This window comes from Neltuma alba, unplaced genomic scaffold, assembly GCF_004799145.2.
Source record: "Neltuma alba isolate B1F8T4 unplaced genomic scaffold, ASM479914v2 tig00004669_pilon, whole genome shotgun sequence".
NCBI classification, from domain to species: Eukaryota; Viridiplantae; Streptophyta; class Magnoliopsida; order Fabales; family Fabaceae; genus Neltuma; species Neltuma alba.
Window position 1 is genome coordinate 19,903 of NW_021633808.1, and position 15,316 is coordinate 35,218.

At 34.4% G+C, this 15,316-nt stretch overlaps 3 protein-coding genes across 3 annotated transcripts; 2 read left to right on the forward strand and 1 right to left on the reverse strand.

The window, feature by feature from the left end:
* Positions 1 to 230: 230 nt before the first annotated feature.
* Positions 231 to 2,280, forward strand: LOC114745416 (epoxide hydrolase A). The gene is made up of 3 exons (XM_028933570.1): positions 231 to 704; positions 1,161 to 1,405; positions 1,656 to 2,280. The coding sequence occupies exons 1-3, from the start codon at positions 240 to 242 to the stop codon at positions 1,900 to 1,902; spliced, it is 957 nt and encodes a 318-aa protein (XP_028789403.1). The 5' UTR covers positions 231 to 239; the 3' UTR covers positions 1,903 to 2,280.
* Positions 2,281 to 7,874: 5,594 nt separating this feature from the next.
* Positions 7,875 to 11,972, reverse strand: LOC114745418 (uncharacterized). The gene is made up of 8 exons (XM_028933572.1): positions 11,779 to 11,972; positions 11,467 to 11,698; positions 10,811 to 10,873; positions 10,563 to 10,696; positions 10,017 to 10,054; positions 9,890 to 9,935; positions 8,733 to 8,897; positions 7,875 to 8,313 (listed from the first exon to the last, which is right to left on the reverse strand). The coding sequence occupies exons 1-8, from the start codon at positions 11,894 to 11,896 to the stop codon at positions 8,153 to 8,155; spliced, it is 957 nt and encodes a 318-aa protein (XP_028789405.1). The 5' UTR covers positions 11,897 to 11,972; the 3' UTR covers positions 7,875 to 8,152.
* A 761-nt stretch (positions 11,973 to 12,733) lies between these two features.
* On the forward strand, positions 12,734 to 14,528 carry LOC114745419 (glutamyl-tRNA reductase-binding protein, chloroplastic-like). The gene is given in 5 exon segments (XM_028933573.1): positions 12,734 to 12,811; positions 13,184 to 13,288; positions 13,431 to 13,515; positions 13,518 to 13,599; positions 14,223 to 14,528. Coding segments are annotated over 5 exon segments (498 nt in total). The 5' UTR covers positions 12,734 to 12,805; the 3' UTR covers positions 14,443 to 14,528.
* The last annotated feature ends 788 nt before the right edge of the window (positions 14,529 to 15,316 follow it).

Here is a 15,316-nt window from a genome sequence, read left to right on the forward strand (position 1 = left end):
TAGTTTTAGCCAATATACTTAATTAGCAAGGATATTTTAGGAATCACAACACTTATTTATTATAAATAACCAACTTAACTTACTTCCTTAATCTCTTCAAATAAGTTAATTGGGTCTTATAATTAGGACCGGAGGAGTATTATATTTTCTCGTGGCGATATTTCCCGACGTCCTTCTCACTTTGCTCCATTCAATATAAACAAAGAGGCACCACGCAGTTGGCAGAGAAGTTAGAGGAGATGGAGGGAATTCAGCACAGAACAGTGGAAGTGAACGGCATCAAAATGCATGTTGCCGAGAAAGGAGAAGGTCCCGTGGTGTTGTTCCTCCATGGCTTCCCGGAGCTCTGGTACTCCTGGCGCCACCAGATCCTCTCCCTCAGCTCCCGAGGTTATCGCGCCGTCGCCCCTGACCTCCGTGGCTACGGCGACACCGACGCCCCTCCTTCAGTCTCCGACTACACCGTCTTTCACATGGTTGGTGACCTTATTGCCCTTCTCGACTCTATGGCCGTCGATAAGGTCTTCCTTGTGGGCCATGATTGGGGAGCTCTCATCGGTTGGTATCTCTGTATGTTTCGTCCAGAGCGAGTCAAGGCTTATGTCTGCCTCAGCGTCCCCTTACTCCGCAGAAACCCCAAAGTGAAGACCCTCGATGGCTTGCGTGCCTTATATGGTGACGACTATTACATGTGTCGATTCCAGGTTCTTATTTCACTCCTTTCTCCATTCCTCCAATATCTTTACCGGATCTATTTGTGGATGTTTTATTGTTTGTTGAAATATCGGTCAGTTGATCAGTGAGCAGTGTTAAATAGTTGTATCTCACAACCTATTCTAGTCTATATAAAGAGCCATTCATTTTATGTATAGGTGTGATGGGTCTCTCCCTAGACAAAGAGTAACATGGTTCTCTGTCAAGAGTTTTGGAATTAGTTCATTGTGAACAACACAAGATGAACATATTGCTCTTTGATCTGTGTTTTTTGCCTCACTTGTTATTTTCTGTCCAATTGGTATTATTTACATTTATCACCTGCTTTTTAGATGTTTCCCAAGGGTCCTAAATCGTAAGTAGAATCCAAATTACTGTAGATTATCACCAGAATTTACTTGATCATTCGGATATTTGAAACAAAGAAATATATGGTGTGTGAATAGGAGCCGGGCAAGGCGGAGGCGGAGATGGCCAAAGTTGGGGCTGAACATGTATTGAAGAACGTTTTGACGACTCGCAAAACGGGACCCCCCATCTTCCCAAAGGGGGAATATGGAGTTGGATTCAATCCTGATACTCCCCAGAACTTGCCGTCCTGGCTCTCTCAACAAGATCTTGCTTATTTTGTTTCTAAATTCGAAAAGACAGGCTTCACTGGAGGCTTGAACTACTACAGAAATATCAACTTGTATGTTCCTTTCTCCTTTCTACTTGAATTAATTTCTACTTTAACAATCCTGTTCAAGTTTTTCCCAGCCGGGAACCCGTTAGTGAATCTCCCAGCTTCTAAATGGATGGTTTAATACTATTTCCCTTTCTTTCTTTTCTTCTGGTTAAGTGGGCATTATTGCTGGGGAAGTTTACACAATCAGATTATTATTTCTTATGATATCAGAAGAACGATGATGGCTTGTTTTATGTTGGTAAATGCATTGCAGAAATTGGGAGCTGACAGCGCCATGGAGCGAGGCGCAAGTGAAAGTACCAGTGAAGTTCATAACGGGTGAGTTGGATATGGTATATACTTCTATGGGGGTTCAGGATTATATTCGTGGTGGTGGATTCAAGGAGCTTGTGCCAAATTTGGAGGAAGTAATTGTGCAGAAAGATGTTGGTCACTTCAACAACCAAGAAGCTGCGGAGGATATTAGCAACCACATTTATGACTTCATTAAGAAGTTCTGATGTTATTTATGACTTTTTATATCTAGGATATCCAGAATTTTCTTTAGGATCAATATCGTCCTAAAAGTTTTAAAAAAGAAGAAAGTCACTCAGTCAAAAATATTAGTTGGCAACGAAAGTTTGTTTGTTTTTTTTTTTTTTAATAATTAGGGTGAATTTGGCTCCCTTTTTTGACACTTCTAGGAGAGGGCGATATTAATCTTAAAAAAACTTTTAAATATTTACAACTTATGTGTGAAAGCTTTGAAATAAAACTGTACCTTGATCGGGCTTCGGCTCCCTTCTCTGCCCAATAAAAAACAAAAACTGTCCCTTGATCCTATCTAATAAATATACTTCCATGATAGATCACCGTTTATGTAGGTGTCAGTTCGTTAATCCCGAGTTAGTCATGGGCCATATTTTTGGTTCAATAATAGCCTTTCTACAATTTGTTGTTGAATTGAATAATGATTTGAATGAAGGTTTTTTTTGAAGCTATAAGATTCTCGGGATATTCTATGCGTATATATATATATAGAGCCATTTTAACTACTACTTTTAGATGTTAATATAATAGCTAGTTGACTAATCTTAGTAGATTAAAAGAATTAATTAAATTATTTATTTATAATAAATATGTATTGTCTTCTGTAAAATACTCTTGCTAATTAAGTGTCATTTGATGAAACATTTAACATGTATAAAAACTACCTTGAGAAAAATGGATAAATATAAAAGACAAGATGAATTGGGATTTTATATTTAAGAACAAATTGAAAATCAAATTAGTTTTTATATTAAAGAGTAAAAGTAGTAATTCATTAAAATTAAAAAAGGAGTCATTTTTAATTAATGTGTTAAATATGTGTGACTCTTTTATAATTATCCCTAACATCTAATGAGATATATATATTTTTTAATTTTTAACTATTATTGACTTTTTCCGGTGAGAAAATTGAACCTTAAGTTAAGGATATTTTTCTAAAAGGAAAAAAAAAAGTATTCAACACAAGGAACAAAACGGGCGGATCCTTTCGTAAATGATCAAAGCAAAATACTTAAAAAAATTATGGTTCCGTTTGGTAGGAAGCATTGAAAATAAAGAATTGGAATTGAGATTGCAACTAAAAAAATTTATTAAAAGAGTATCTAATATAACAGATTACTTGTTACATGGGACTAGCCAAACCCATATATGTGGAATTGGAGAATACCATGGGAGGAAATGGTATTCCCTAATCCCACCTCTATAAGTTTGTCTAATCCTATATAATAAGTAATTACTCATGCTAAATACTATTTTAATGATTTTTTTTAATTACAATCAAAATCCTTTATTTTTAAGGCTTCGTACCAAACGAGACCTACATGTTTAAGACCGGATAGAGCAACCCTCTTCTCCCCCCCCCTCCCCTCTTTCTTTTGGGTCTTCGGTTGCTGCTTGCTATTCTCCTGGGATCTTCATCTCCCTTTGTTTAAAGCCAGTGATGGTGAATATCACTATTATGGTTGTGGAGTCACACTTGGAAGGGACACTGTGCAAATAAAATTACTACCTCCCATTCTTAATGTAAAAACTAATTAGATATCATATTTGATACTAAATATAAGATTTTAATTTATTTTATTTTTCATATTTATAATTTTTTCTGAATTTTTGTCAACATTTTTTACCAAATTAATTTATTAAATTTACAAATTGATATAGAATCTAATATTTTCTAAGACTGTTTTTAAAAAATTATGTCATATTTATCACAATTAATATTTATTTAAGCTTTTTAATCTATCTAAATTAGTTAAATAGCTTTTATATTAAGAATTAAAAAGAATATCTAAGTTATATACATACTTCTAATAATTTTTATATGATCCAAATTTTTGAATTAGTCCTTTCCTTTTCATAAGATACTATTTGAGATTATCTGAATACTAAATATATTTTTATGAATTTTATCCATAATCAATTGCATTATCTTTTTCTTTCATATATTCTTATTCATATTTTTTTATTTGTTTTATCACTGTTTCTCTCTTACCCTCTTATTGATAATAGTACATTTGAAAGGAAAACGAAAGCACATTTTTTTTTACATATTCATTACTGTATTCGGACCTAATTATAAGACCTCGTTTGTAGACTACAAATAAAATCTTATAATTGGTACTGGAGATAGTATTTTTAATTAATGTCAACAAATTTTTTAAACCATGCAACCCGAGTATTGGGATCTTAAAGTCTGTTGGCAAAAACAAAGGGGATCTTGCAGACAGGAAAATGAGTAGGACGAGGAGATAATTTCAGTCACACATCTACCCTCCGTCCTATTGTAAGGCTCGACTCAGCAATGCACCCAAAAAACAGAAAAGAAAAAAGACCTCCGCAGCTGCTCATTGAGGCGCATGGGGAGAACCAATTAATGCCCGTTCCTGATCATGTTTAAAATTATTTAGAAGCACATTTTATAAAAAAGAGACAAGGTTCTTCTTTTACGTACTTACCTCATGTTTTATAAACCATCATTTAAAAGTCATTTATAATTAATTTCAAATGGGTCCTGATATACACTGAGTTTGACTTTAATTATATTTATTATTGATTTATTCAACGTACTTTTTTATTTTCCACACCTTTTCAGTTATTCTATTATCACCTCCAGCACAACAATATCTATCATTTTAGAGTTTTTTTTTTAAATTGTTACGATTTTGAAATTTAAAATTACTATTTTTGCACACTTTTGTCCTCAAGAAGTACTCCATTCCTGTTTTATTATAAGATTCAAATTTTTTAATCCTTCCATACCTTTTTATGAGATTCTCTTAGTTGTTGGAGGAGTTAAATGCATATTTACTAATTTTTTTAATTAATTTTTGAGTTAAGCTATATCCAATACCTTAAAGTATTTTCTGAGATGTATCCAACATCTTGAAGTATTTTGTGATGTATCTAACACTTCAAAATATTTTGTAGGTGCATTGAACACTTTGAAGTTTTTTTTTTTTTTTACTTTAATGCTGGATGCACCAAAAAATATTTTTGATTTTTGGATACACTAAAAAAAAATACTTTGAGGCATTAGATGCACTTAAAAATATTTTACGGTACTGGATGGATTTAAAAAAATTCGTTAAGGTGCTGGATGCATCATAAAATACTTAAGGATATTGGATGCACTTGAAAAAAATACTTTGGAATGCTTGATGCACCTTAACCCTTAATTTTTTTCATACATTTTTTTTGTTATTAGTCTCTCACATTACCCACTTATTAATAGATAATAAGGACTTTTTTAATAAAAAAAAATACATTTTTTACGTTTGTATTATTTTTAACTATTTTTTAAAAATTCTTTAAACCATACAGTTCGCCTATTGAAAATTTGAATTTTATAACAAGGGATGGAGGGAATAACAAACTTTGCAGGCTAAATAAATTCTGTAGGCATCAATTAAGGGTATTATGATCAATAAATATCATATTTAACTATGATTCAGGTTTAATAGCTTTTTTAAATTATGTGCACAAGTGCACAACTTTAAATAACAAATATTCAAAATAGACCTTTGGTAATAAAAAAGGCCTGCCCACATTACGTTTATTTAGAGAATTCATAATATCGTTGAATAACATCATCCATTGCATGATATTGACACGTAGGGGCATCTTCCTTCTTAATGAGTTTGCTTTTGCAGAAACAATGCATCGCATCTACTTTTCTTCAATGAAGTTTCAAAAAAAAAAAATTGAGAAAAATGTTTCTTAATATACATAGACAGCAATGTTTATATTCATATGTAAGCTGAGAATCATGAGGATTCAGTTCAAACTCACGACAATTAATTTGAAAATACTCTACTTTCTCTAATCTTTAATGTAAGGCCTAATTAACTAATTTAATTAGATTAAAAATATTAGTTAAATTAATTAATATGTTTTTTTTCAAAATACTGTAAACATCTTTTTTAATTTCCTTCCTTCCTCCTCTACTTAATTATTACTAAAGAATATTAATAGAGTTAATTGAAAAAAATTAATAAATATATGAACTAAGTCTTATATTTAAGACCTATATCAACTCTTAAATTGAGTTCTATATTAAGGACAGAAAGAGTATAATGATTATTTGCATTTGTTTTCCAAGTAAGCACTTGTCAGAGGAAATTGTGAATCCATTTGTACTTGAACAAGTTAGTGATGTGCTTTGGGTCGCTGTGAATGCTCCGAGATGGGTCCGTCCATGAGAATCACAATGAAGGAATGTTATCTGGCAACTAGAATCTCCATAGAAGTCAAAGACCAATGGATCCAGTGACACGCTATGTGTCTTTTGTGTCATCAGATTTGGAGTTCGATCCCTAACTCAAAATTCAATTAAAATAGAAAAGTTACATAAAAATCTGTACAATTAAGGAAATGGCTGTGCAGACTTGCTGGTTCCGCGTGATTTCTTCTATCCGTAGACCGAATTGGTCCCATACACATCCCTCATCCCCCCCCCCCTTTTTTTCCAATGTGATTTTAATGAATGGAATCATTGGCAACTACTATTCCTGTTCATGTCCTTTGATCTTAACAACAGGAAGATTTCTTGTGTACTACAGAACTTCGAAAGTTCGGATTGAGGTAAATGAGAAACAAGGCATAATTAATGAAGGGGATAAAGTAAACTAAGTTAAATATAGTTGTCCCCTGCTAGCTTCAAACTTGGCATAACTTAAGCCCACTCTTTCAAGGGAACTTGAATCATTTGGTAGAACTTAGAAGATTTTGAATCCATATTAGCCACCCGCTGTGAATTTGTCAGAGATATGACTTGGGTTGTAAGCAATAAATCAACCAAACTAACTCTTGACCTTGTTTACTAGTTACTATATAATAGACAAATTGGTTACAACCTTTTGTTTTTGATAGTACCCTTATAAGTTAATTTGAGTAATATTCAAATGAGTAGAAATACAATTAGTGACTCATGCAATTTTGATTATACATTGAGAAAGAATAAAATTAATAAGCTTCACATAATAATTTTGAAGGAAATAACATTCCTATCATTAGGAGTGGAAATAGACTAGACTAAATAAAGCTTAAACTAAATAGGCCTGAGCTTGCAGCAGAGATTTTAACGCGTAAGCCTAAACTGATATGCATGCTTTGTTTTATGCTCAAGTTTGACCCTTTAAAAGGCCTAACAAGATTTGAAGCCTTTCTAAAGCCTACTTCAAATGTAGGCCTTCAAATAAACTTAAAAGCCTATCTTTCCAAATTTATATATAACCCTTCAACCCTATTGCCTATGTTATGTCTTAAAAGTTGGAGATTCATTCTCATCTACAATATTAGTAAACAAGGGAATAAAATGCATGACAACAACAATTGTTTAAGTAAGAATAAGAAAAATCAATCATCTATTGATTAAGAGATACATTTTCTAAGATTAATAACCGATCACAACAAGTGGCATGCCAAACTAAATTTTACCTCTTTTGCTTTTCCCACATAAATTGGGACAAACTATTCCTATTGTGATTATACTATTCCATATTTGGACATCACTAAAATAAGGCAAACAACGCAAATCAAGGAGAGAGGGAATGAGCTAAGGTTGTCATTGTGAGCGATTGAAGAGAAGAGAGATAAAAGTGAATAACTAGGGTTGAGCTCATGAGCGAATAATGAGATATGAAACTTAGGATTAAGGTCAAGTAACTAATTGTATAAATAATTTGTTAAATTAACTTAAATTATATTATATATAATGGCATATAAAAGCGCAAATTTTTTGGGGGGGGGGATAAGCCAAGCCTGTAAACCTGTAAGCTAAACTTTGTGGAAATAGGCCTGAGCCTTGCCTGAGCCTAAGCCTGACCAATTTATTGAATAAACTAGGTTAGGAATACTTCCACCTACTTACGCCTCTACCTACCATGTAAAAATAGTACACAGGCTTAGATCAGAATACACACAAGAAAATGCAATTTACCAAGGATGAAAAATGACACGCAATTTGGAACTATGATTTTGTAGAAAAGACAATAGTACAGAAAATTCAACATAATATTGCTCCTGCAGCACTCTAGCTTCAACTACATATATACAACTCACTTGGAGTCATATTTTCTCGTTAAATTTATCCTTACATAATAATGCATCAGACATGCCACTGTCTAGTGACTTCAGGATTTAAAATCATTTATGCATGTTTACAGATTAATATTTCAGTCTTCTCTAGGGGAAGCTCAGTGATTTTTTGTAGTGATCCTGTCATCAGGAAGCATAATTCTTCACCATTAAAATCTCACCACATAATTTTTGCGGTATTTGCTCCAATTTGTTCCCCTCTTGCCATGCTTGCCCGACTGAAACCCCTGGTCCTAGATGTCGGACATATATCACAACTTGATCATTGAAAGGGTAAGGATGTTTAACTGCAAATACAAATTCAATGACGTGAATACTCACTTATCTGCTATATTGTACGAAAAAGAACCCTGAAGAAGCACAATAAAATTAGAGAAGAGCCTAGAAGAAAATAATGCCAACTATCCAGATATGAGACTTGGATCTATTACCAAGAAATTTTCTTCAACGAAGTGGGTTTTTCAACATCTACACATTCTTGGCCAAAATAAGGGGAAAATCGACACACCAATATCATGCATGAAACTCTACAACTTGATGGCTCCATGTACATTAATGTGTAATCAGGATGGTCATAATACAATGATAGGACTACACGTCTATGAGGATTAATAGATAATGAATACTTTGAATATCAGATATGAAATTGTTTGCATAAATATTATGATTAACAATACATGTATGGACAAATAAAATGTACCCTCACCTGGTCTTGGAAAGCCTTGTGGGAGTTCTTTGATGTCATGTAGTCCATCTCCAAATTCATATGCTTGATCACAGGGCTGCTCAGTTGACATCACTTCCTTGAGTTGCCTCACCGTGAAATACAAAGGAGCCAAAGAATTAGCAAATGTGGCCAAAGCTGGTCCACCTGGATTGTTCCAATATCCATAAAAAATGTCACTAACAAGGATGTGGAATATCTTTGCATTTATTGGAAATATTTTCAAAGATAAGGTAAGTGAGTAGGAGGTGATTGTATGGCCTTTATTAGCCTCTGTTGGCATTTATTCTCTTGTTTTCCCTCTGTGTATATATTTGAATGTACCATGCTATTCAAATCAAGAAGACAAACACGTTCTCTCAAATATTCCACAAAGGACAACAAAACTTAGGCTTGAAACTTGAATGCAACCTAAGGAGTAGAAAACAAGCTAATCCAGATAAATGAATTTCAAAGATTCTTAAACCACAAGTACTTTGGAATATGCCAGGAAGATCAGCATAACTATTCAAATCTCTTCATCTAAACTTCCTAAAAAACAACATTATAACATAGAAAAGCATGCAATTTTTAATTGAAGATAGCAAAAACAATAAGTATGGTTTGACTTTTCCTCCTTCAGATGATCAAGTTACCATATATCAATCCATTAAATCTTTATGCAAAAAGGAAGTGCAAGTTCTACTTCCTGGACAGATTCAATCTTCCATACAAAGATTGAGAAGTTTCTTCACATCTTACCTTTTGTGCTTGTATATTTATAAATAACAGTTCTGCCACATTCTTGAATCATTATAAACAAGTCAGGCACCATGTAGATGTAAATATAATGTTCCCAGAAGCATAAGATGATTACTGACTATTTATTTAAAGTTATGATCACTGGTCTTTATTTTTAATGTTTCTGATGAGAATTACAGTAACCACATGAATTAGCTTTAACACTCGAGGGAGTTGAGGACAATATGACATTCCAATCACTTTACCGTAATTTTTTTGGTCTGCAAGTGATTGCATTAAATGAGACATGGAAGTGTAATTCAGGAGCAGAAACAAGTAAAAAAGCAATGTATATTTTAACAGAGACATATATCTTCACCAAAAATAGTAATTGTGCACAAGCATGGAAAGAATTATACCAATGAGCCGTCCATAGGCCTTCCCATCCTTCCATGAAAATATAACCTAAAACAGGAGCAAAGAATAAACCAAACTCTTCAAATATATTTAGAAGAGTGTATAGCATGAAGGGAACAGTGAAATTACCTTTTTGAAGAATTTAATCCAGGAAATTAGCATTGGCCCTATTCAAGAACGTTTAATATTGAGATTAAAAAGAATTACAAAATTGATGGCCTTAGATTTTCAAGTTTAATGCATGCAAGCAAAAAGAGAATACTCATGAAGCTGACGAATATATTCATATGAAGAGAGACCCATTGGAGTACAATGGCAGCTTATTTGATAGAAGAGGAAGATGCCAAAAGAACGCAGATATAAAAGTAGATTGAAAAATTGAACCTATGACTGCAAAAGAATTTATGATGCCAGTCATATCAAATTGGAAAAAACTTTGCTCCAGTCAGAAGACACTGCTTGTGTTTTGATCAAGGCAAAGACACTTGGATCCTGGTTTAATTGTAAAATAAATTAGTATTAGCGAACAAGATTACAAGACCTTTCTTAGAAACTTGCTTCATGTGCACTTTAGAATGCTCCCTCTGAAATCAATAATGTATGAACCAACAGAATGCAATCTATTAAACTGCATTATGACTAAATACCAACATCAGTGTATGAATTTTGACCAACCTCCACTTGTACGGCAGTTGAAATATTCAAGCATCACACCATTTCCGTCAGATAATAATGTTGACGCACTTTTCTTTGCTAACTTGGGATCCGCATATCGAGTGCCAGCTATTTGCCAAGCCCTTGATATGAGTCTGCATAAATCTACCAAGGATATCAATTTAACATGTAAAAGACCAATACAAAGTATATATTCCACTCTCACTTATACTACAAAAATAGAAATTTCATAGAAGTCATAGAGAGACCTAGGTTCTAACAAAAGCAGCAGTCGATGACGCCTTTCCTCAGGAACATCTTCAATTTTTTTCCTGAACATGCAATGCTGGAGGTAAGAGAATATGTGACGGAGAACAGTTTCTCCAGATTTTAAGACCGCTAAAGACACCATATTACTGAACCAGTAAGATAGTTACACAAAACTCCTGTGACTTACCAGGAGTAGATGAATCAAGCTAAGCAAATAAATGTTTATTTCAGTTTAGCGAACCGGCATTAAAATGATCTCTTTTGAAGTGATACCTACATACTTAACTCATTGATGAAACTGAATGAAAAATCACAAATCTTGTGATCTCTATTTATATTTTGTGTAAATGTCCACAAGTGAACCATGTTCATCTAATAGTACGAAAGTCAGTCACCTGCGCATCCATAGAAGGGTAACATAAACTATGCTATATTGTAAATGAAGAAAGGCTCAGATAACTCTCATGGCTTAGTTCAGTCAAGCTTCTGTATTTAGAGAAGCGAAGCAAGAGATAATGTCATTAACAATTAAGAGGAAAATTTGTCATACGCAAACGAAAACCCAAAACCAAAAATGATTCTTTAAACATAAACCATCTCCTCTCATGTCAAGGGGAACAGATGACCAACCAATGAAAAACTAAAGCAAACTGACCAAAGATACGCAGCAGGATTGTAAGAATCTGGGTCCAAAGGAATCAACTCCTTGGGGGAATCAAGAAACGACACCACATCCTGCTCATCCAAGTAAGCCTTCCTACCACTTGGAAGAATTTCGAAGGGCTTATCATCCCAAGCCGACACATACTCTTCGTTACTTCTAGAGAGAGCAAGAGTTACACCGCAAGTAGACCGTAGTGGAAGTCCATTTCTGTACAGTGTTACGCCTACAAAACAAAAAGGTTGAATTTTTGTCCAACTCACTTTTCGACAACTCCAACAAATTACGTTGCGTATTTGTTCTCACCTCTGGATTGCCCAAACCATACATGCCGGAAACTAATATGGCGGGAAAAGGATAAGAGGTTGGAAGGAGACGTCGGAAGGTGCCGGAAGCAGCAGCTTGTTGCCGTCGCCACCTCCATTTCCAACGGCGACGATGAGAACGGAAGCGGGAGCTATTTGGAATTGTATTTTGTACGCATGTCGATGTCGTTTAACCCATCAAAACGACACCTAAAATAGCGTCGTTTCTTCCAACTAACTGTTCCAACCTCTTTGCCGTTTGTCCAATTTTTGCTTATCGTCTCGTTTCGTCATTGTCATCTTTTTCGTTGTTCTTCTCTCTAGTCATCAGCTCATTGAAAAGCTATACTAAACTGTTACTCGCAGATTTTCTCCAATTATCCAATCGTTTCTCGAATTCATACTGATAAATCAATTTTTTTTTTTTTTGTGAAAGAGATTTCAGTTTTCCGCAAATGCTGCTTCAGACGCAATTTCTTGCGACTCATTTTGCGCCTTCGGTCACTTCCTCAAAACCCTTAAAAGAAACCCAGATTGGTGCATTCTGTTCTCCAAAACGGGTTTGGTTGCGGAATTCTTCATTTAAGAGTTTGAAATGCTCGCTTTCGACTTTATCAGAGCCATCCCAGTTGGAATTGAGGAGTCATAAGCCGTTTCCTGCTGAAGTTTCAAGGACTATAATGGAGTTGGCCACTGCAGGCACTCTTTCTACATTGAGTCAAGAGGGTTGGCCCCTAGGTATCGGCGTGCGATTCGCAGTTGACCCGGAAGGGACTCCTGTATTGTCCTTGAACGCTATCAATAAGCACTTCTCTTTTGACCCGAGGGTGAGCCTTCATGTTCAGGTGCGTTCCTCTCTCTCCTCTCTATCTCTCTCTCTCTCGCGTGTGTGTGTGTATGTCAAGATAGTTTTTATGAATTGCATTGTGACGAATTTCTTGTTCCGTTGATCAGTAACGCAGTCTGGATTACGGACTCCCCAGTGTACCCTACAAGGGACCCTTAACAAGCCAGAGGATAGAGTCCTGATGAAGGTAATTTCCATCGTATGAGAAACTTATATTTCAAATGGATTCGGCATCTGTTAACTTGAAAGATACATATTGATATTAGTAGTTTTGTTCGTGTTGTCTGTACTCATTAATTTTGTTTTGATTTCTATAATTCGGTGTCAGTAGCTTAGTCTAGCTCTAAGTAAGATGTTTTGTGTCTCAGACTCAGCAGCTGAACTAATTTGCTAAACTTGACCATATGTTGTGTATCACTCTAGCTTGTTTGTTAATAACATACTGCAATGCTGTTTTCTTTGGCACTGTTTGGTTACAGGAACAACCCGCTAGTGTTCAATTTTGGTTTATTTGATCCTCTAGTCATAACGTTTTTTTACGTTAATTGCCATTATGCAGCGTCTTATTTCGTTATGGAAAAGGAGGTTTGGTGAAGAAGTCAACAAAGATTTGGTTTACATTGTTGCTGTAGAGAAGGTCCTGCAGATGGAAGATTTCAAGGAGGTGTGACAGTTTTTATATTTACTCGTTTTGAAAATGGTTGTTTTCTTAGATTCAAGTATGCTACTTTTTTGTTGCTGTAATTTTCATTAATATTGAGAGTTAGCTTCTTGTCTAACACCAAATCTTTATTATGTTTTTCCAGGATGGCGAATGGGTGAGATCCTCAGATTATAAAAACGCGCAACCTGATCCTCTTCGAGATTGTGCAGAGAAGTTGGTGGATGAAGTTACACAAACAACATGGAAGATATTACTCGCTTTTGCAATGTATATGTTGATTTGGATTTTCAGGTTAGCTCTAAATCTTTTGTGTGGTTACTTGCATATTGAAATTTACGTTATCCCAAGTTTAGCAATTGCTCCTATATCACTGATCTAAACTCTGTTTATTGACATTCTTTACCTCCCACAGAAACAGCTTATTTAAGTTTTGGTATGCAAATTGACTTAATGGCACACCTATGTTTGGGATTTGTTTTTAGAAGTTCTGCATAGAATGACCTTTGCAGTCCGTTTGATTAATTTGCTAGAAAATGGATCATTTTTTCATTGCATAAAAATGACATATACAATATTTATATTTGTCAGTATTATTTGATTCCTATGCATTGTACAGAATCCTTATGAATGATGTGACTTTATTTAAGTTTTACATCATACAGTATAGTTGAGTATACATCGATAGCAACCCCCATTGTATATTGCCTTTTCTATTCAGTAGAACAAAAAGTTTTTTTTTTTTCCGTCTACAAAATTACTTTTTCTATTTTATTTTTTTCTTCATTTCATTTCAATTTGCATACCAAATGGTCTGCTGGAGTCTTGAGGAGAGTATGCATGGGAAATCGAGGTCACTTTCATGATTTAGAAGATGATTGGTGCTCACCAAACTAACTATATTGTCTTTTCATGTTTGCCTCACAAGGTCTCCGAGGCAAATGATATGGGTTGACCGCCTGGGCTTTGACATGCGTCTCAGCTCCCCTGAGAAAGGCATGTTCGAGGTGCGCATTCCTTTTCCCAGAGAAGTCATCGATGAAAAAGGTGCCAAGTCAACATTCAATTGTATGTCACAAATGGCATGGGAGGTGGAAAAAAACTTCCATGCTCCAGATTTTGAGAAGGTTAAACGTTTGAAGCAAATAAAGTCCTGATTCTTCATTTTAGTTGATTTTGATTACCCATTCTTAAATCCTTTATCAAATACCCCCCACTTATTAAAATTGTAATCTACCAAGACAGTTTACGTTTTTATTGTGTAATGATTCATTCAAGGCTTTTGATGCTCAGATTATTATGGACTGGCTGCTAACCCAATCTAGTTGGCGCTTGTATTTTTCTTTTGGTGATTGTCTTGTACTCACATACATCCTTCTTGTGGAGTGGACTTCCTTTTTCGGATTAGATTCAGAAGAAAATTGAAGAAACGGATATGTACTGTATGAATGGAGAAATGCCATTCACTTTCGAGTTCCAACTCTTGTCTAATCGTTTCTTTTCTTTTCTTGAACTACATTTGAACTTTTGATTCTTGTATCCTTAATTTTGTTTGTTGAGTAAAATCTCAGTTTGCAACCCTTTCAAGTAATATGTTTCTAGATTAGGTCCTAGGTAAAAGTAACTGCGTCTCAAGTTAATCACTCAAAGATATTTCTCAGTTTGTTTCTTCACAAATAAATTAGTATTCATAATGTGATTCTATCAAAAGAATGTCTATTTTGTGAGGGACCACTGATGATAATGATTTTATTTTTAAAGAATATATATATATATATGTGTTGAATGTACGTATGTATACATATGCATATACGTATATGAGAGGATGTGTTTGATTCAAAAAATAGTTTCATAAAAAATTAAATTAAACAAATTATTATGACCGCTTAAAATGTAACTTTTTTCCTTGTTAATTTTTTGGTTGGGGTCTACAAATTGTTTTGTCAGCTTTGGGCATATCCTTTTGTCCCTTTAGCATGCGGGAGTGACCACTTGAGCCAAACATTGTGTTCTATGTCAAACACGGGAAAA

Bases quoted from the DNA above. Each gene is read 5' to 3' on its own strand.
- LOC114745418 (XM_028933572.1), bottom strand. From the start codon at position 11,896: ATGGAGGTGGCGACGGCAACAAGCTGCTGCTTCCGGCACCTTCCGACG. The intron at 11,699-11,778 runs GTGAGAACAAAT...TTTGTTTTGTAG, and splicing joins ATGGTTTGGGCAATCCAGAG to GCGTAACACTGTACAGAAAT. The intron at 9,936-10,016 runs GTAATTTCACTG...CTCCTGTTTTAG, and splicing joins GGATTAAATTCTTCAAAAAG to GTTATATTTTCATGGAAGGA.
- LOC114745416 (XM_028933570.1), top strand. From the start codon at position 240: ATGGAGGGAATTCAGCACAGAACAGTGGAAGTGAACGGCATCAAAATG. The intron at 705-1,160 runs GTTCTTATTTCA...GTGTGTGAATAG, and splicing joins ATTACATGTGTCGATTCCAG to GAGCCGGGCAAGGCGGAGGC. The intron at 1,406-1,655 runs GTATGTTCCTTT...AATGCATTGCAG, and splicing joins TACTACAGAAATATCAACTT to AAATTGGGAGCTGACAGCGC.